We start from the raw sequence: 22,135 nt of genomic DNA on the forward strand, positions 1-22,135 counted from the left end.
TCACTGCTAAAACCGCAGTCCCTAGAACAAAGTTCCTAGCAGTACTAATATAGGTGAAGAGTTAATGAATAGAGGAAAAAAATAACTACGTTATGGTAAATGGTTTGAAATCATCTAAATAAGGTTTGCAGATATTAATGATGTAAGTTTTTTCCCCATTATAAAGTGAAGAATACTCATTTTTAAAAATTGTAAGTGAAAGAAGACTAGAGATAAGAAAAACAATCTAAATTCAATTAGCATTATGGGTACATTTCCTGCCAACACTTTTCCTATACACCTTTTTACTGATGTGGTATTTCATACAGTGGTTCTCCATACATTCGTATTTATTTTGCTTTTTTCACCTATCAGATTTCAAACCCCCCCCCACCACCACTTTGCACTGTCTTCATACATAGTGTTCGCTCTCCATAATATTCCATTTCAAGACCTACCACAGGATAGTTACTGATCGCCTAGTTGGATACATCAGGCAGTTGTAAAATTTTTTTTTAAATTTTTTTTTTTTATAGAGGCATGTTTTATTTATTTATTTGTTTGTTTGTTTTGTTTATACATGCACTGGGTGCAGTCAGAAGCACGGGAGGGTGAGAGAATTCACCAGAGCCAGAGCAGGGAGCAGAGCAGGCAGAAGGACCGAAGTACACTGCTGAGGGGAGCAGCGGGTGGCAGGAGAGGTCTGCGCACCATGTGGGACCCTCCTCCGGTGCCGGGGAGCAGCCGGGGATCGAACCCGCGCTGCAGAGGCCGCGGGCAGCTTCGCAACCCAGTGCTCAACCGCTGTGCCATGGGGGAGGCCCAGTTTTAAAATTTTATTATTATAATTCTGTAGTCATGGTTTTCCCAGGTAAGATGCTTTAGAAACAGCTTTAAATCTGTTAGTGCCTGAAATTTTAGGGTTTGTCAACTTTAGAAGCATAAATTTAATTAAGTGTATCAGATTCTTTTAATACCCTGGTTACTCCAAATCTACCGAAACTACAAAAGGTGAATAAGCAAAAAATGAAAGATGAAAAAAGGTGAAATTGCAAAAGACTAAGATGAAAAAGACATTCTGAACATGTCTTAATAAAAATATCAGCTAATCAGACTTTTCATCTGCTGATATAGCAGCAGATGGGAAAGATAAATTATTTTAATAGGGTTTATTTCTTTTCCTAGAGCAGGATATAGTTTTAAGTATTGTGATGGCAACAATAGCTGTTCAAGATGGAGTCATTTTAAACAAACCAGTCACTAATTAAATTAACTTTATCACTAGCTAACGCAAAAGATGCAACGCTCTCCAAGTCTTTTTTTTTTTTTTTAATTAATTAATTTATTTGTACAAGCACTGGGTCCAGTCAGAAGCACTGGAGGGTGAGAGAATTCACCATAGCCAGATTGGGGAACAGAGGCAGATGGACCAAAATACACTGCTGAGGGGAGCAGCAGGCGGCAGAGAGGTTTACGCGCCATGTGGGACCCTCCTCTGGTGGCCGGGGATTGAACCAGCGCTGCAGAGGCTGCGGGCAACTTCGCAGCCCAGCGCACCACCGGGGAGGCCCCCACCCCTTTTTTTTAAAAGATTTATTTATTTTTATACAAGAGCTGGAGTACAGGCCAGAGGCGCGGGAGGGTGAGAGGATTCACCAGAGACAGAGTGAGGAGCAGAACAGGCAGATGACCAAAATAGACTGCTGAGGGGAGCAGCGGGCACAACAGGAGAGGTCTGTTGTGCCTTGTGGGAATCTCCCTGGCCGGCTGGGAATTGAACCCGTGCTGCAGAAGCTTCGGACAGCTTCACAACACTGCTTTCAACCCACTGAGCCATGGGGTGGGGGGAGGGAGGGAGATGAGGGCCCTCTCCAGGTCTTTAAACAGGGCTTTGATCAAGAAAGGGCCATGGGAAGAAGGACCAAAGAAAATCAAATGCCAAATAACAAGAAATGCTAAGTAAGGCAATTTTCCACTCAATGGATATAGACAATATTGAAATACAGAGTAACTTGGCTGATAAGCAACTTGTCAGGTTGTAAATCTAGCTAAGTCCAGATGGCAGAGAAAAGGAGTGCAGCTGGGTGGGAGTTTACTTGAAATTATTACTATCATCTGATGACAGTAAGGGGGCAGTGCAGCCAACATAGAGAGGAGAATTATCTATCATTTAGAGAATCAACATACTCGTTTCTTTCAGGTCTTCTGAATGATCCCGACTGGAGGACCTTAAAACCACAGGTATCAAAAAACAACGGCTTTGCATAAAAGAGAGGTAAACTACATCTTGCATGTTGCTCAAATGTGGATGAGGCTACCCTCATATGTTTTTAATTTCTTATAATCATTAACAGATTAACAATTCAAAATTTCCACAGTCCATTGAGTTGTAAAAAAGAATGAGTGACTGCAATCTTACATGGCAGAAACCCAGATGAAGTAATCTAATAATGACTTTAAAAAACCATTTCTCAATGAGTTTTGAAAATTAACTACTGTTTTGTAAAGAAACATTAAAACACAGAAACTATCAGCAGAAACAAAAAACATGTTTTTTTTTAACCCCAACAAAGTTACAAAATTTCCTGTGTAGTTTGCTCTGGAGGGTTGGCAAAATACATACAGTTGAATTGCATCCCCTCTGGTCCAAAAGCATTCCTTTCTCTAATATCCCTTTTCTTCTCCTTTATTTTATTAGAGGGGGGAAGGCAAGAGCAGAGAATAGCACATGACAAATATCTTAATTATATGGTCTTTCTCCTTTTTACCAATTGCCTTGCAATTCAATGCCCTCTCCTTTAGTTTCAAAGAAATACTTTTGGCACAGTGATATCTTTTTAGAAACATGAATGTTTCAAGTTATATTTAAAATTTTCCTATGGTTAAAGAGCTTAGGTTTAAGATGTGGATGGGCAGGGAGTATTAGAAGGAGAGGAGAGGAGGGGAGAAGAGAAGAAGGAAGAGGAAAATACTTTTAATATAATTTCCTCAGTATGTAGCTTAGAAAAATGGTCCCTTTTATTATGCAAAAATACTATGAATTTTCAAAATTCACATATGTGGGGAAAAGTGACAATGAGCAAATATAGCTCCTATATTTGATCGAACTAATGGCTTAACCTAGGAACCCTGGGATTAGAACATATGGAAATACACTATAAGATTTAACAAATCACCAAGATAACACACTATGCTAAATTTACAGCATGAAATAAGCCTGCAGTCAGCATTTCTGCTATATTTTGAGAACTGAAAAAATGAAAAAGGAATTAAAATAAGAAAATGATTCTCACTGAAGCATAAGGAAATAATAAGACCCAGTTGTTGTCAGGGTCAGAATTTTTTGTAAGAACAGAACACTTTCAATGTGAACTCTCAAAATATGAATTAGCAGGGATTAGAAAGGCAGCAGTAGCAGCAGCAGCAGCAGCAGCAAGGGAGATAAAATAGTTGAGTAGAGGAAGTAACACGTCACTTTCATCATATTAGAGCCCTATTACAGCTCTAAATAAAACCAATTATTTTCTATACACTTTGTATATCCCCATTTTAAGAATATTTCAAATGAAGGGAAACATAATTCATTTTGAATTCTCTTTTCCTAGAACTTTTTATAGTGAGATTGGAAATTCACTTCATTACAGACAAAAATTTATTCAATCACTTTTGTGTGCTTACTGAGTGCTAAGGTTACAGAAATTATACATATGCCTTCTCTAAATTCACTGATGGTATATCTAATATGAGGATATAAGTGAAACAGTCCCTTTAGTATGTTAAAAGTAGAAAAGCAGAGAATGCTATTAAGATACGTAAGGAGGGAATCTAATCTGTTTTGGGATGAAGGAAGGCTTTCTGGATCTGAAGAATAAAAGGCAGTCAATCAAAAGTGGGGAGGCAAGAGTGTTCTTCCAGAAGAAGAAACAACAAATGCAAACTAAAGACAAGAGGCAGTATAGAATGTTGTTGAAAAAATTTCTGTGCAGTGGAGGTACAGAGCAATAGGTCCCTCTCAAACAGGAAGAAGGGATTATTTCAGCCCATTTATAGTATGGAGCTTTGTATTCATCAAAGGTAGCACTTCCTTATACCTCCAGCTATATTAAAGATACATTAAGATATGACATCATCAACCATTCTTAGGATTTTAAATAAGATTAACATTCCACTCCAATTAAACTGCAAAGTAATTGGTATGAGGTATGTGGTAGGAACATGTATTTCTATTGGCAATCTCATTAGCAATTGTTACCACACAACAGAAGGGCAACTTAGTCACAAATATTAAATAACAAAAGGTGGACCTCTCCTGGTGGCACAGCGGTTGAGTGCTGGGCTGCGACGCTGCTCGCAGCCTCTGCAATGCCGGTTCAATCCCTGGCCACCCGCGAGAGTCCCACATGGTGTGCAGGCCTCTCCTGCCTTGCCTGCTGCTCCCCTCAGCAGTGTATTTCATCAGTCTGCCTGTTCTGTTCCCCCCTCTGGCTCTGGTGAATTTTCTCACCGTCCCGCGCATCTGACTGGACCCAGTGCTTGCATAAATAAATAAATAAATAAATAAATAAATAAATAAACAAATAATCAATCAGTCTTTTAAAAATAAATAAATAAATAAATAAAAATGAATGGATAAATAAATAAATAAATCTTTAAAAAAAATCACAAAGGGTAACAGTCTTCATCTCTGAGGAGCAGTCCTATTTAAAGATATTTAAGACACCAAATTTTTACTGACACACTATTTTATTAGAGACAAATGATAAGTCAATTGTCCAACAGTAAGGAAAGATTAAGTCAATTACTATATATGATTTTAAAAAAGGCAACATAAAAAAAAATCACAAATACACAATGATTTCAACTAAGAAAAAAAAATTTAGAAAAATTACTAGAAAGAAATATTTATGAGAGTAGTGTTAGGGTGATAAGATTCATTCTCCACTTTCTGAATTTAAGTCATAGGGATGTATATTAAGTAATATGGATGTATCATAAAGATTGATTTTTCAAAATAATAGTAATAATAGCTAACATTTAAATAGTATATAAAATGTGTCAAGCATTGTTCTAGTACTTCATACAACTAAATTAATCCTCATCATAACTTTATAAAGCAAGTATAATTACTATCTGTGTTCTATAGCTGAGGGAATGAGGCTCCAGAGGTCATATTACTGGCCAAAATTATACAATTAACCAGGAATCCTGTCTCTAAGGTCAGTTCCTTTAATCACTAAGGTACTGTCCTTTCTCTAAAGTATAGGCTTGAACACCAGGCTCAGTTCCAAATTTTTCCTTCCCATCAATTGAAAGTATCACTAATGGTTCCTGTAGAATCCAAGAGCTTTACTTTCTTTCAAGATGTAACATAAGAGGATACATGGTGTGGCATTCTTAATATCAATAGTACTAACAGAAGGTCAGAAACTGTGTTTTAATTGCTTTTTTATAACCTTGTGGGTCAACATACACAATCCTTACATTTTATTATACCTGTTTTTGCTACTTGCCCTATTTTCTCATTACCAAAAATGTATACTATGCCTGCAGGATATTTTATAATTATTTACTATAAATCTAGGTTATAAATCAATAGTTATTATGCATAAAAATAACCCAGATACTTGTTAAAATGCAAATGCCACAGTCCACTCCTAGAAAGTACACAGCACAGCATAATCTAAGAAACTGCTCTATCTCTACCACTTCTTACTTTGTAACAAAAAATATTTATCTAGGATAAAAAAACATAGCACTTGCTATTTTCCACCAGAATTGCCATTTTTTATCAGAAAAGTGTAAGAGTCAAACCTGATTTCTTGTCCAGAAGTGATACTGATTGGTATTTTGAATAATTTCTTCCCCCAGAGACATAAGATAGTGGAATCTGCCACAGATAGCTGTGAAAAAAAAAAAACAAACAAAAAAAAAACTCGATTATTTCTCCTTGCAACATTGCAGTCATGATTTGTTAGACTGTTTTTTTCTTTTTTGGTGGGGGAGGAGGGACAAGAAGGTGAAATTTTTCCAGCCATTCCCAAAAAAGGAATAATCTGGTTAGGTTTCATATGCACTTATGATTACAAAACATTTTAAAAATACCTTAACTTCAGGGTATAAATGAGATATTAAGAAAAGAAAGAGGGCATGCACCTTGCATCTGAAGTCTGAATGTCAGACTTCATATTTAAGAAGAATCTTTCTTGTTGTACAAGAAGTTCCTTTCCTTTTCTTTGAACAGTCACTAAAGGAAATCCTTTTTGCAGAGTCCAGGTTTTCATCATTTTCTTAACATCTAGTGTTTTGTTTGTGACCTATAAGAAAAGAATAAATTAGTTTTCCTTAAGGAGACACATTAATTAAAAAACTTCAGTGTATTTTGTCAGTACTATTCCCTCTTTCCCTACATGTTCAGTGAAGACTACATTTAATGTTAATATAAAAAAGAATCATAAATGCTCAGCTGAATTTACATTTCTAATCTCCATAAATGAACAACTGCTAAAAGGGAAATAACCTGGAAGAGAACAGAATAACTAAAGTGAGTTCATTAAAAGCCATAAAAAGGTAATATAGTATCAATACTTTCTAGTCACAATACTGCCACTCAGAAGGCATGAACAATAATATGCAATCTAGAATCAGAAGCACTGCTACCCATTCTTGCCATCAACTGACTAAATAAAGATTTCCCTTTGTTCTCTAGGCTCTCTGCTTTTGTAAATTTTTAAAGATTTATTTATTTATTTATTTATGCAAGCACTGTGTACAGTCAGAAGTGCGGGAGGGTGAGAGAATTCACCAGAGCCAGAGCGGGGAGCAGAGCAGGCAGAAGGACCGAAGTACACTGCTGAGGGGAGCAGCGGGCGGCAGGAGAGGTCTGCGCGCCATGTGGGACCCTCCTCCGGTGGCCGGGGAGCAGCCGGGGATCGAACGGGCGCTGCAGAGGCTGCGGGCAGCTTCGCAAACCAGTGCTCTACCGCTGTGCCACCAGGGAGGCCCTGCTTTTGTAAATGTTAAAGTAGTGGTGGAAGAATGAAATACAACAGGTTGGTTGCCTTGATTATAAGGCTTTTAGAGAACAGTGCAAAATTTTTTCGATGACCAGACCCTCTTTCCCAGAAAACTACATGAATTTATCTACAAAACCTAGAATCAAGTGTCTGAGATTTACAGATCTTCTACTATCCGGTGTCAGTTCCCAGGCTCTCTAAAGCCCACTCTCTAACACATGTTAAGAAACAATTTTTGAATAACTATTTAAAGCAGATGAATTAAACTTATGTTTCAAGTTATTTTTGTAGGTTACATATGGATGTGAATTGTAAGCATCCAAAATCATCAAGTATTTAAAATGTTTGATAATATCACCTCAATTGTCATATGCATATCTACTTAAAGCCTAAAAGATAAAGCAAATCTTTTGAAATTCATTGTATTAATCTTACTTTTTTCATGGCCCTGATGTATATATCTCTGAACAAGAGATTGGGAAGAAAAGCTTGCAGAAAAACACGGTGTTTTTGAGTCTTTGGACTAGAACTGCAATGAAGAGGCCTGTCTACTTTGATGTATATGCTTAGCACCTTGAGGATAAAGGGCCTCCTGTGGTGGCACAGTGGTTGAGCGCTGGGCTGCGTAGAAGCTGCCCGCAGGCTCTGCAGCGCCAGCTCCATCCCTGGCCACCGGGCGAGGGTCCCACATGGCAGAACAGACCTCTCCTGCCTCACCTGTTGCTCCCCTCAGCAGTGTTTTTCGTCGGTCTGCCTGTTCTGTTCCCCGCTCTGGCTCTGGTGAATTATCTCACCCTCCCGCGCTTCTGACTGGACCCAGTGCTTGTATAAATAAAGAAATAAATCTTAAAACAAAACAAAAAAAACCCTTGAGGATAAAGTCAGAGGCTAAGCTGGGATAGGAGCATATTAAGAGCAAAAGGTGAAGTCAGTGAAGAAGGTAGAAATATATTCTAAATGTGACTTTCAACTAAAATGTTACTTTATGATAAGAGGAAAACAATGATTTGGGAACAACTCTTACATAATAAATTCTCAAAGAGAATTCAGAGGGTAAAAAAAGAATATCTTCTTGTAAAGTGTTGGCTAGAAAATAACAGGTTCCAGGTAAGACAAGGAGGCAGAAAGAATACTCTGTCTCAGGTGAATCCTCTCACCCCCCATCACCTCTGGCCTCTACCCCAGTTCTTGTATGCACAAATAAATAAATCTTTCAAAAAAACCCCAACAAAACATTAAGAACCATTGATCTAGATCAGGGTAACAAACTTAAATGCTTATAAGGTTTTGCAGTTAGCACATATGAACCAAGCAGTCTGGGTCCTTACACTGCCAGAAAGTATCCTAACTTGCACCAAATTGTTGGAATGTTTGCAGGCACAGCAAAATTCAAATAGCACAATGATGCTCAAACAGCTCAAGTACTCAACAAGTGGCAATCAGCTACTAATGTATCATCTACTCCAAAAGGAACAAGGTTACAAAGATAGGAAGAATCATGGGCAGAATATAAGGAATGATTTTTTTTGGTGGAAAAACTGCAAAAACATAAGGAAAAAAATTGGGGTGGGGGGAATGAAATAATAAAAAGTTAAAAACATACATTACTCCAGAAAGGACAACTTTCCTATAAAGCAGGAATGTAGGTTAAGGTGCAGAATAAAAATGATTACACAAGGTCACATTTTTTTCAACAATAATACCACCATTTCTTGAATTATAATTCTGTGCTATATCATAATTATTTATAGCTCCATCCCCCTATCTTAAATAACTAGGCTTGGTACTATAACTTTATTTATATACCTCATAAAAATAAACAGAAGAGTTTCTCTATTCATACTTCAAGAAGAAAATCAAATATTCAGGATACTTACCTCATTAAAAGTATCCCACAGATCATCACTCTGAATGGATGCATAACTGTGATTATGCAGGTAAAGAATAATAGCATGTTGAAATATATCTTCACTAAGGTAAGTTTTCAGCATCAGCAAAAGGGAAGCTCCCTGTTCCAAAAAAAAAGTGAAAAGGGGAGGAAAATAGTAAAATTCTATGTAGGTAATAGAATTTATTTATTTATTTATTTTATTGTTATTATTTTTTTCTATAGAGGCATGCTTTATTTATTTATTTGTTTGTTTGTTTTGTTTATACAAGCACTGGGTACAGTTAGAAGCGCGGGAGGGTGAGAGAATTCACCAGAGCCAGAGCGGGGAGCAGAGCAGGCAGAAGGACCGAAGTACACTGCTGAGGGGAGCAGCGGGCGGCAGGAGAGGTCTGCGCGCCATATAGGACCCTCCTCCGGTGGCCGGGAACAGCCGGGGATCGAACCGGCGCTGCAGAGGCTGCGGGCAGCTTCGCAACCCAGCGCTCAACTGCTGCGCCACCGGGGAGGCCCGGTAATAGAATTTAGAATCAGTTGTGAAATAGTATCATTTGGTCTCATATAACCAAATATGAAACAATTTTTAGCAATCTGAATGCAGTTTAAGTGATTTGAAAAGGAATTAATGAGTAGTTTCCCAAGTATACTAATTCTTCTATGAGCCATTTTGTGTGCCAATTGCCATATTTTCAAACAGTTACTCACTGTGTCAGTGTCAGTGTTAAAAAGCTAAGTGCTTATAAATATGTTTTAAATAGAAAAACACGTTAAATTTTCTGTGGCAAACACACCTCAACAGTACCCATAAGGGCCAACTGCTGGAAACAATGAATCGGCAGAGCTCTCAAAAGTCTCTCTGCTAGTAGAACATTAATTTCCAATTTTAGTATGTCATGTTGCCGAAGTAACCAGGATCTGTCTTTATCCTGTGCAGTCACTTCATATATGTTTGAAACAAATAAATGTATAGGACAGCAAGCATATACTAAGAATTCAGAATTGTGCATGCAACTATTATGGCCACACTGTATCCACTGATTTACAAGTCATTGTTCTCAGCCTTGAAACAACCACCAACTCTATGAAGTCTTTCCTGATTCCACATAGAAATCATATTTCTCTATCTTTGAAAGTAGTTTGTATTTCTTCTTGCATCTGCTATAGATAAAAATTTTTTTCCTCTTGTAGATTATAAGATAGTTGAGGGAAAAATGGAAAAGCTCGACTCCAATACACAATGCCCAATACACAATAGGCCCTCAAATAATTTTTGAATGAATTTCACTTCTCATAAAAATATAGTAATGTCAACTCATCAAAACGATCAGCTACAAATAACTGAATTTAATGCCTATTATTCTCACTTCTGAGACTTAAGTGTTCCAACATCTATAAATTAAATACTTTTTCTAATTCCCAACTGTTCCCTTTCTCTCCTGCATCACTTTCTTTACTGTAGCATTTCCATTAATAAACCAAAAACCAAGTAACTTCTTTCACTTTAAACAAAGAGAACATGCCCTTCTCCTTAATGCCCTGCTTCTTCTCGTTGTCACCTGTTTCTTGTTTGCTCTTTGTAGTAAACTCCTCAAAAGAGTTGTCTGCATTTGCAATCTCTTCCATTTTCATGTGAGCTATCTTCCAGCCATCATTCCACTGGAAGGTCAACAGTGAATTCATGGTACTAAAATAAGCCAATTTTTAGGCCCATTTTATCACCTTTTCAGTAGCATTTGACATGACTATCACCAGCTTCACCTTGAAAATCTTCCCGTACTTGGTTCTGGGCACCAATACTGATTCTTTCACATTCAGTGGCCATCCCTCTCTCGGTTTCTTTTGCTAGAACTGTCTCCTCTTCCTAAGAGCCTTACATATTAGCACATATCATGTAACATAATACCCATGTATTCACTCATTTGCAGTGTCCATCTCTCTAACTCTAACCCATAAAATGGAAGCTCCACAGTGGAAGGGACATAGTCCACCTATCTGTGATGTATCCCCAGTATCTCTGACAATGCCAGGGGCATGGCTGTCACTTGTAAGATTTTCTAAATGAATGAATTCTCATAAGAGAACCTACATCAGAATTAGGCTTGATGATTATGAGGACACAACAGACTATGTTTGCCATGCACATTCCTATACTGGCATTTACTTCTTCTAGTACACAATATGGGTAAATTATCCAGTATCCTGCTTTTCTTAAAAATATGGGCTATTTGCCATATTCTCAATTTTTAAATAAGTAGTTACCATATAACTTCACAAGGGGTTAGACTGCTATAGAGGCCAAATGATCAGAAGACACTGAATTCTGGGTTTAGAAGGTAAGGGTTGGAGGAAGACAGAGCTCTCTATTAACAAATCATGAAACAGTGGTTCTATATAAGGAAACCACTCATGACAGGACCAGTATGACCTTTAAAAATCATAGCAGTAGCTCTAATTGGAATACATTTAATGTAGCTAATTGAACTCCTGATTTCCTTACTTATTAACAGTATTAACATTTTTCTTGCCAGTCACACTTGAATCTGGAAAACATTTCTGCCTCCTTCTTTGCCGACCAAACCCTGTCAAACCACTTAGGTATTTCCCTCAACTGGGTGTTTGTTTACGCCCATCACTTTCCTTAGACACTCACTACCACTCCTAATTTCAAACTTTAACCATTTCATGCTTGGACTTCACCAGCAATTTTCCAACATTAGTTCTCTCTCCATTTAAATCCACTTTATAAACTGAAACCAATTTAGCTTTCCTACGCATTAATATTAATCAAGTCATTTCTGTTCAAATATCTTCTAAAACTTCCCAGTGCTTACAGAAGAAAAAAAAAAATTCCTCTAGTATTCAGAACCTTCTTCAACTGGGCTCCAATCTACCTTTCTCATCTTTCCCCTATTCCACATGTGGCTTTCACTGCAATCAAACATTTAGTCTTTAAACAAATATTTCTTGCCCATTAGTATCCTGACTGTTTCCTCACAGAGATCATTATCCCATTTCTGCCTTTGCCTACTCTTTCTAATTCTTTCCCACTATATTATTATTATCATCATTATTACTTAACTCACTTCAATTTCTATTTTTCCTCCAAAAAATTTTTCTTCATAATCCCAAGCAAAATTACTCATTTAGTACATATTATCTATTATTGTTACACAAGTATTCATCACCTCGATTTTGAATTCTTGATGACATGGACTGCATCACACATATTTTGTGTATTTTCTTCTCTGCACAGCACAGAATTTCAATTTACTAATCAGTTAATGTAATAGCTAGAGTACGGAGGCAAATAAAACATAACATTCACCCTTCTTTCCCAACACTAATTTGATTAACAATGATATCCCTATATTTCTGTTCTCCAACCTATGGTGATATAACCAAATTTCTAGCTTCCTGATTTTGCTTGACCCCCAAACCAAGAGTTGGTATATCTGATCCTGCACTCTAATCTCTAATACTTAAAATCTCTTTTAGCTTATTTGTTTTGGCACTTCTGTCTTTAAAACATAATTCAATTCTGAATACACAGTCAGACACTTGCTTAGGATCTTCCCTGGATATATTCTATCTATACATCTGGAGAGTAATCCACCTTTAACAGATCTACTGCTATTAAGATCTGGATTACTGCCTAGAACACAAGTCAGAGAACTTAAATGAGAGACAGAAAAAGAAAGGGAAAAAACACAAAAAGTTAAGACCAAGGTATAAACAGCAGCAAACACCTTAAAGTTTAATAAGAAAGCTGAAAATGATCACTTAGTCTTTAAAATAATCTAAATTACACAGTTTTGCTCACATATGAAATTAATCTGAAACCTACTCCAGGTATATTACTGTGCACAGCACTACCTTAAAATAGGAAAGTGAATCAAACATTTCTTCAATCTGTTCTGAGGACTGAACAGATGATGATATTGGATGAGATGAATTCAAGGAATCTTTCTTCATGGTTTTAAATCGAGCATCTAAGAAATCTTCATACTAACAAAAAAATGAAATAGATCAGGGAACCATGTTAATCAAAGGCAAAGCAAGAATAACAACTGTTTATGTGAACTAGACTAATTACCATTTAAGATCATTATAAAAAATAACAAGCTTTACTAAACTTCAGAAGATAAGCTTTAAAAAATGTAGGAAGACTGACATTAATGCATATTCTTTAAATTAAAAATAAAAATTATAACCTCCTGGCAATACGTAAAACAGCATTCTTAAACAACAGCATATGGAAAAGTTACAAACCTATTACTAAAGCAACCAAATGCCAAGTCTGGATAGTTAAGAAGAATATTCTAAAAAGTTTAATGTATATGTATTTTTTAAAATCTGAAATTAAAAATCAAAAATAAAAACAAGTACTTAAGCCAATTCTCACATATAGTCCAGCTTTTCTATTTAAATACATATTTCCCAAAACTGAGCTTTATTTGAAATAAAACATTAAGAGTAATAGACAAAATTCTTTGAGAATTCAACAGATGGGCTCTCCTGGAATATATATTAGAAGTTTTTAAACATTCTGGGCACCACCAAGTGGTGAAACTGTATATCTCATTGCTTAATTAAGTAACATACACAGATTTAGAATAATTGCTTAGTATTTTAGCTAAACATTAGTGTCTTAAACCACTTGAAATTTCTGAACAAGTCCTACACAAAAATTCCAAATTGAAAACTCTATGAGTATTCCTGTTTTGGAGCAGTGTCCAATAGTATATTCGGGAAGTTTAATAGAAGGTGACAGAATATTGAAAGGGGTCTTTATACTTGCCAACCTATTGCTTGAATTATTTGGCAGTATCTGTCATCAGGACAGATACTTTCCTCGAAGGACAGGAAAAATCTCCAGAGAGTTGAACAGTACAGTGACAAGATTATTGTGTTCTTTGTAAAAGGAACAAAATATGGTTTGTAGAAAGAGTGCAAAATTTTTTTTTTAAAAGACTTATTTTATTTATACAAGGGCCGGAATACAGGCCAGATGCGCAGGAGGGTGAGAGGACTCACCAGAGACAGAGCGGGGAACAGAATAGGCAGACTCATGAAACACACTGCTGAGGGGAGCAGCGGGCGAGACAGGAGAGGTCTGCTCCCCATGTGGGTTGCTCCGAGGCCGGTGGGGATCCAACTAGCGCTGCAGAGGCTGCAGACAGCTTCACAGAGCTGTGCTCAACAGCCTGCGCCACCAAAATCTTTTCTGTATCAACCCATGTATCACTTACAAAGATGTGATAGCAGAAGGACAGTATGTCTTTAAGATGTCTTAATTATTTCCCCTCCTTTTACATAGTATAAAAAGGTATGTTTTGCAAAAGAAAAACTTTTCAACTTTATCTAAATTCTTCACGCAGAAGGGCCACATCTATTGAAAATAAAATGCAGCAATTAAAAATGTCCCTCTTAATGACAAAGTAGGAAATAATTTTAGATTTCAATGAAAAGATATCAGTAAATGAAAAGCATAATTTTGATTGTCATGTTTGAAGAGGTATAGATAGATATCAGTAACATAGGTCAATTTCATTGTCTCTTTTCAGAAACACTCTCATTACTCCAAATGCATTGAAAATAAATGGCAAACAGGATTTGATTATTTCCCTCCCGGCATTCACAGTACACCCAACAAACATTGTACTTACGCTGGAAAGATCAGCAAATATTTTTTCCAAAGAGAAATACTCCATAAAAGTGGCAAAACCTTCATTTAGCCATAGATCATTCCACCACTGCATTGTTACCAGATTCCCAAACCACTGTGGGGAAAAAACAAACTGCTAACCAACATAGTATTTATGTTCTGAAGAACTTTTTAAGTATTTGGCAGATCAATTAGCTATAACTAGATTACAATATCTTAAAAACATAGTTATTATAGTTAACCAACATTCAAGTTAAAGGCTTACAAAATTTACTTTAAAAGTAAAATAAAGTTTTTATGTCCAAAAACAGGTAACTGGATCAAGCAGTGGTGATGTTTGTATATAAGATATATATATGTATACTACATATACACGCAAATTATATATACACACACACAATGGAATACTACTCAGCAATCAGAAAAGATAAACCGATGCCATTCATAGCAACATGGATGGAGCTGGACGGGATAATGCTCAGTAAAATAAGCCAGAAGGAAAAAGAAAAATATCAGATGGTTTCACTTATAGGCAGTATATAGGGAAACCAAACAAGGGGTAGGGAAAGAAAATAAAAGAGACAAAACTAGGAGGCGAACTATAAATCGGAGACATACAGCAGGAGAGGAGGAGAGAGAGGTATCAAAACAGGGGAGGGAAAAGCATAAGAGACTATGGTGATGGTTCATGGGTGACTTGGTGATGGGAATTTTATGGGGATTACACCTGAGAGGAAAAATCAAACCTCATACAAAAATGAACAATGATGTAAAGTATGTACATATTTATATATATTTAAATAAATATATTTCATTAATAAAAAGTAAAAAAATTTAAATCTCACTTTAATTGAATGGAAAAACAAGCAAGAAACAACATATTTATTAATTTAACACAAATGCTTTATATTAAGTAAAAAATGTTTTAGCCAATTCATTAAATGTGAGATTTCCCAGAGAATGAAATTGTCCTACCTTCTAATACCAAATTAGCAAGATTATTTTCCATTACATCTACAATCATCCACAACAATTAAAAAATAAATTTCAATGAGATTGACAGTTCTATGGCCAGAGAGCCCATACCACATGTATCTCCTCACTTACTCAGGTCAAGGACAGTATTCACATGATTCAAAATAGAACTGAACAACATTCCTTAAGAAAGCTGGCATATGTTTAAATAAATGGCATTAGAAAGATCTTTAAATGTCTTCCTTTGTGAGATTATAAGAAGGAAAAAACAATAGGAGACAGTCCTAAAAAATGTATCTCTACAATCCCTGAAATAAAGAGTGGTAACAGGGTATGCAATTTACTCAGTGCAGTCCAGGGTTTGTCTTAAACCAGCAGCAAAAGGATAGGGTACTAGATACTGGAAACAAAATACTGGTTTTTTTTTTTTTTTTTTTTTTTGTCATGTAACTGCAAGGTGCTTCTGTTCATTTATTTGTTTCCTTTTTTTTTTTAAATTGAGGTAACTTTAGTTTATAATATTGTATAGTTTTCAGGGGTGTAGTCATTTTATATATATATATATATATATATCTCCATGCCCACCACCAACGTCCAGTCACCATCCATACCAACTGGGTCATCTACCTATTCCCTCCCCACTCCTTCCTCTCTGGTAACAACCATTCTGCTGTCAGTCTTACTTCTGAGAATTACAATAATATATTTTTCAAAGACATCTTTCAAAACATGTTTCAGAGGAAGATGATTCAGGACAAAAAGTAACAGAAATATTCCCAAGTGGTGATGGGAGGACCCAGGGATAGCAAAGGAGATCCCCTAAAATTCATCTATATGTCTAAAAATCATAACAGTAAATTATTTGGTTATGTCCTCCATATGACAGCTTGTCATAAAATCCTTACAAGGGCTACAGACCCACAGACAGAATGCAGCAGAGTAACAGATAGGAGCATGTTCTACTTTTCTTCTACATCACCCCATCATCGTGACACCAACAATCCTTGAGGGCACAAGATAAGGTGGTGGAGAAAAAAGAGGGGGAGTCAGGTACCAATGCAATCTTTTTCTTTTTCTCTATGTCATACAAAGTAAAACGTTAACCCTCACTCTTTCTCAGGACCTCTCTCTCCCCCAAATTAATAGAGAACCCAGCTCTAGCAGGAGATGGAAAAACTAGTAAAACTAGTTATGAAAAGTGCAGTCTGGGAGCTATGAGAATAGAGTGCAATTTAAGGAAAAGGTTTCTTTCCAATATATTTCTATTGAGTAGCTGGTGTTTCTCAGAGGTGAAACTATTATTATTGGGATGGGTGGGGAGAGAGAGACATAGACCCGATAGTGGTTCTTCAAGGTCCATTGGTGCTATGTATTAGCTGTGTGATTTTAGGCAAATCATCTCATAAGCTGAGTTTCAGTTCCCACATTTGTAAAATGGGATTATCACCTATTTTAGAGAGGTTGTGAAAAGAAATGAGACCGGGGATGTGAAATGCTTTATAGCCTGAAAACCCTCTATAATATTAGACAGTATTTTCATGTGAAAATTAAGTTTATGTCAAAAAGCATCCTTTTATTATGAAAGCGAGCAATAGTGTAATAAAAATCTGAATTATTATTATTAGCACCTAAATCTATTCTAAAAATCTAGTGAATGAATACGCCACAAGTTTACCTGATGTGCCAGCTCATGAGCGATGACTTTAGTAATCAATTTTCTATCAGCTACTGAAGAAGTGCTGTTGTCATACAGAAGTGTCTCCTCTCGGAAAGTTAACAAACCCCAATTTTCCATCGCTCCTGCTTCAAAGTCAGGAATAGCCACCAAATCTAGACATAATGGGAAAGAAATTATCAATTTTCTCTCATGTAAGGCACACTCTAGCTAAATCAACACACTTTACCCACTGGTTTACCACTGAGAATCAGGAGGCAGTGAGTTGGTTTTATACTCCTAACAAATGGAGCCTTTGTACACTTCTCAGCTGTCAGCTCTGGAAGACATGATCCAACTGTTCCTTGTCCCTTAGGAAAGGAAAAGATACCTAATATTTTCATGAATAAATAAACCTATGAGGGCAAGGAGGACTAATCTAACTCTCTACTATTTAGAATAGCTCCATGTTGAATAGCACTGACGCCCTCTTGCCTTCCTCAGTTTCTATTACTCAGGTATTATTATTTGAAACAGGAATTTCTTAGGAAGTTAGAATTAGTCAAACTTCACACTAAGCCCTAAGCAAATTCTCACTTACACAGCACCTTTGTAATAGTACCATAAGTGATTTAAGGTCTACATTCAGATACTTTCATGAATCTAAATAATCTTAACAATTACCATTTTTAAAGCATAAAAAGTGTTTCTTAGCTTTATTTTAAAATAATTTTGGTGAAAGTTCTTTTTAAAAACATATGCAATTGAATCCAGATTATATTGGTAATGAAAATCAGGCATTGTTTTGATTCTCACCCAGTTTCTTAAGTGGGTACGGAATTTCAAAGTAGTTTTGATAAAACTCAAGAAGTTTCACAGCTGTTTCCAAGGCATGGTGAACTTGACCAATCTTTTCTGGTACAGTGTATATAGAAACCTAAAAGGAAACATGCATATGTAAGAACATGAACAATTAAAATGGCATCTTTTAAAAACAACCAACATTAGTGTGTCTGAGAACTGCAAAGAGTCTATGAGATTTTTCAGGACAGAGACTCTAGCTTACAGTTCTTTAGGCATCCCCTACTCCCTAACCTAGAATTAGCAAGTGACTTCCAAATATATAACAGTGTTGAAAAAAGTTACAGATTCCTCATTTTAAAAGTTGCCATAACATCCAAAATAAAACACTTAGGGGTCACCTTATAGCAATTTATAGGTATTTGTCATTTAATTTTATGTTACTCTCCCTCTCCATTCCTGGCAATTGTCTTTCCTTGCCTATGAACTATTAAGATTGTGAATTATTTGGAAGAACAAAACTACATTTTCAAACTTCCAGCACCTATCACAGTAACTGGCATCGAGTGGGCACTCAATACAGAGGGAGTTAATTCTAAAGTTAACAGTAATGGCAGAAATTGCACATTTGTTGAATTACTCTGGAAAACTCTATTAAAGACTAACACATTCTCTCTTAGTAGAATACAGCACATCCAGTTTTTCTTGCAGGCTTGGGACTGTTTCTTCAATTGCAGACTTGTTTTAATAGGCCAGGTTATATAAAAAAATTTATTCCTAGCATAGAGTTACACTCAATGAGACACAAAATAGGTAAGACCAAATAAGGGACTAATAGATTGCAGTCCCAATGCCACTTCATTCCAGCTCACATACTTATTACGGGGAAGCCAGATGCACTCACCCACATGAATTAAATTTTATTCTTTCTAACCCTTTTTATGTCTAAGTACAAAACTCACACATAATGTGACTAACTGTAAACATTTTGTTCAGTATCAAAAGGCAAAATTTAAGCAAATATTTTAAAAAGTAATGGGTTTCAAGAATCAATATTTATTATTTTTCAATTGATTGGGGGGGGGGAACCCATCATACTCATTTGGGAAAATGCAAAGTGAACAAAACAGTGGAAAATAAAAGCCTCAAAATATATACAGGTATTGTAGAAAATGAAAACTTACAAATTCATCACTTGGACAAGATACATTAGTGAACTCTAACTCCAAACTAATTTTAGCTTCTTATTTGAAGACTGAAAACTGTCAAAACTTCTAAGAATTCAAGCAGATTTCAAGCATAATTGTTGTGGTGTGGGGCTTTAATCACACATATGGAAGTGACATGGATTAAAATTAAATGTAAAGGAAACTGGGGCCTCCCAGTGGCACAAGGGGTTAAGTCTCAGCACTATGAAGTTGTCAGTAGCCACTACAGCATGAGTTCGATCCCCGGCTAGGGAGCTAACACACATGGTGCAGCAAACCTCTCCTGTCTCACCTGTTGCTCCCCTCAGCAGTGTATTTCAGTCAGTCTGCCTGTTCTGCTCCCTGCTCTGTCTGCAGTGAATCCTCTCACTGGCCACCCCCTCATCCTGGCACCTCTGACCTACACTCCAGCTCTTGTATGCATAAATAAATAAAACAAATCTTTAAAAAAAAATCAAATGTAAAGAAAGCAGACAAAAATAAAATGCATTTAGTGCCACGTTTCAAATCTTTGCTAGTTGCATGCCCCTGAACAATCTCCTTATCTATAAAATGGTGATAAAAGTAATTCTGACCCTCACACAGTTGTGGGAAGGATTAAATGAGCTAATACATATATAGAACTTAGAATGGTGTCTGCCACAGTATAAATGTTCAATAAATAGTAGCTACTACCATTATTCCAAACAGAGTCCCATTATAAATGGAGAAAAATATGTATAAGTAGAGCATTTCTAGCAACAGTTACTGGAAGACTGGACTTAGCCACTTAAAAATATGTTGCTGTATAAAGTAACTATGGAAGAAATTTAATCTCCCACACCACATAACCAACTGCACTTCACTAACCCAACAATCTACCATCCACAGCCCTTGGTACAGGACAATGACCATAGTTTGCTGAATTCAGTTAAAAATAGCCCAAGAGACTATAAGCTCATCCTGCTGACAGTGTGTACTTTGTGCATCTCCTTTCCCTTCCTGAGCCCCTACCCCAGCACTTTGCTAAGAAGTCAAATATGAGCCCTAAGAGGAAAAAAAAAAAACCCAGCTTGACATATAATTTCTAATTTCCTAGCTACCATTATAAATGGTTGTACCGAGATCACTTGGAATTTGAAACAAGTCTTTATTATTTCTGCCCATTTCAGTCTTACATATTTATGTTATAGTAGACACAATCTATAATAGAAGTTACTATCCTGGGGGGTGGGGGGCGGGAGGGGAAGGATTGGGGTCAGAATGGGGCATTTGCAATTGTATGGGGGAATATAAAAATAAAAATTAATATTAAAAAAATAAATAAATAAAATGTAAAGGTAAAAAACAAAACAAAACAAAACAAAAACAAACAAAAAAAAAGAAGTTACTATCCTAATAAAATACAACTCATATATCCTAGATCACTCCTCAAATATCCTTCTGCCACTCTCACCATCTGGCCATTCCATGACTCTGTGTGAAAGCACCTTTCTTTAGAGGAAAAGTCAAGAGAGAAAAGCTAAGTTTACATGAAACTAATCCACAATAGTTTCATTTCTGAAATACAATGATTAGGAAAAAAGTAGTTTGGTATTTTTCTCTTGCTTTCTACTTCTTTTTCTTTAAAAGAACATGTGCTATGAATTCTCACTAGAGATATATCATCTGATCATTAAAATTATTACCATGTTTGTTTTAAGAATAACAGAAGCAGTAAGAAATAAACAGAACAATATAGCTCTACAAAGAAAGTCTTGAATAACATTCTGGGCTTGTTAGAGTACTCTAAACACTGTTAAATAAAAGTCAACTAGAATTTATGCCTACAACTTAAAACTTCTCTTACAAGTTCTTTTGCTAAGAACTGTGGATATTTTTTAGATCTACTTCTGGTAAAAACAAAATCAAAATCAGACAATGGCACAAAAACGTTAAGACAAACAAAAACAATGCATTTCAAAATGGACCTAGAATTTTCTAGGTAATTCTGGCATTCCTGTGGCATGAAAAGTGAAGTAGGGAGAGATAAACGGAAGGACAGAGTGAAAAGTAAGTCAAGACTATACACATTTTGGGGTAAAAAATAAGTGCTGGGGGTTTATATCAAAGAGTAAGAGAACTACAGCCGAGATACAACTAAAGTGCTCTGAAAAATCAGAGAGGGAATCATTAACACCAGCTGGAGAAAAAAACAAAAAAGCTTAAGGAGATGGTGGTATTCAGTTGAGTCCTAAAGACATGCAAACCTCACTGCTAAATTGAGCCTTGTAGATTCTGTCAAGGCTACAATATTAAATCAACAGTTAAAATTTGTGGTACAATGCTTGAATCAGAATTGATTTTTTTTCCAGATATAAACCAGTCTTAGCATACTTCTGAAAGGATTCCAGAAACTTCTTTGGTTTAAACTTCACAAAAGATCTTTCAACCCAAAGACGAGTAAACCATATTGAGTACTACTTAATATGTAGTTTATACTTACTTTACTTCTTGAACAGTTCTCCACCCATAAATGTTGAGCATATGGCATACAGTGTTAATTCTGACAAAGAGCCATATAATCCCTATTTCTGTCTTATCTCTAAGAGTCAAAGGATAGCTATAATAATCTTTTCTAATAGGAGACTTTTAAAGTGGCAAAAAAGTAAGATCCAAGTGTACTGTGATTAAGAAAACCCAAATCCAAATGAATATGTTTGAAGAGTAGACAATATTCTTGGCAGAAATTAAAAAAGTTAAAGAATTCCATAACAGTTCCATCAGAACAATCATTTTTAGCCTTAAAAAGACCATTTTCTCTTTTTACATTGTCAGTGTGTGAAAATATTACATTACTATGAAATTTAAGCATAACATTCAATCAACGAATAATTTTTAGACAGGGACTAATCACAAAGAAAAGCAGAGGAAGCTAATTAGAACAAATAATCAATTTCACTCGTGATTTCTGTTCGGTTCTATATGATTTCT

General features: G+C 36.0%; 1 protein-coding gene across 1 annotated transcript in view; it reads right to left on the reverse strand.

Moving 5' to 3' along the window:
* Positions 1 to 22,135, reverse strand: part of LNPEP (leucyl and cystinyl aminopeptidase) — a gene marked incomplete at its 3' end in the record, with an annotated part of 85,618 nt that overhangs the window by 19,602 nt on the left and 43,881 nt on the right. The window contains exons 5-11 of the mRNA XM_084232869.1: positions 17,991 to 18,111; positions 17,196 to 17,350; positions 14,547 to 14,660; positions 12,754 to 12,885; positions 8,870 to 9,001; positions 6,133 to 6,293; positions 5,791 to 5,879 (exon numbers count right to left, since the gene is read on the reverse strand). Coding sequence (XP_084088995.1) covers positions 5,791 to 5,879; positions 6,133 to 6,293; positions 8,870 to 9,001; positions 12,754 to 12,885; positions 14,547 to 14,660; positions 17,196 to 17,350; positions 17,991 to 18,111 — 904 coding nt within the window. The remainder of the gene's footprint in view (positions 1 to 5,790; positions 5,880 to 6,132; positions 6,294 to 8,869; positions 9,002 to 12,753; positions 12,886 to 14,546; positions 14,661 to 17,195; positions 17,351 to 17,990; positions 18,112 to 22,135) is intronic.

This window comes from Talpa europaea (genome assembly GCF_964194135.1).
Source record: "Talpa europaea genome assembly, chromosome: 5".
NCBI lineage: Eukaryota > Metazoa > Chordata > Mammalia > Eulipotyphla > Talpidae > Talpa > Talpa europaea.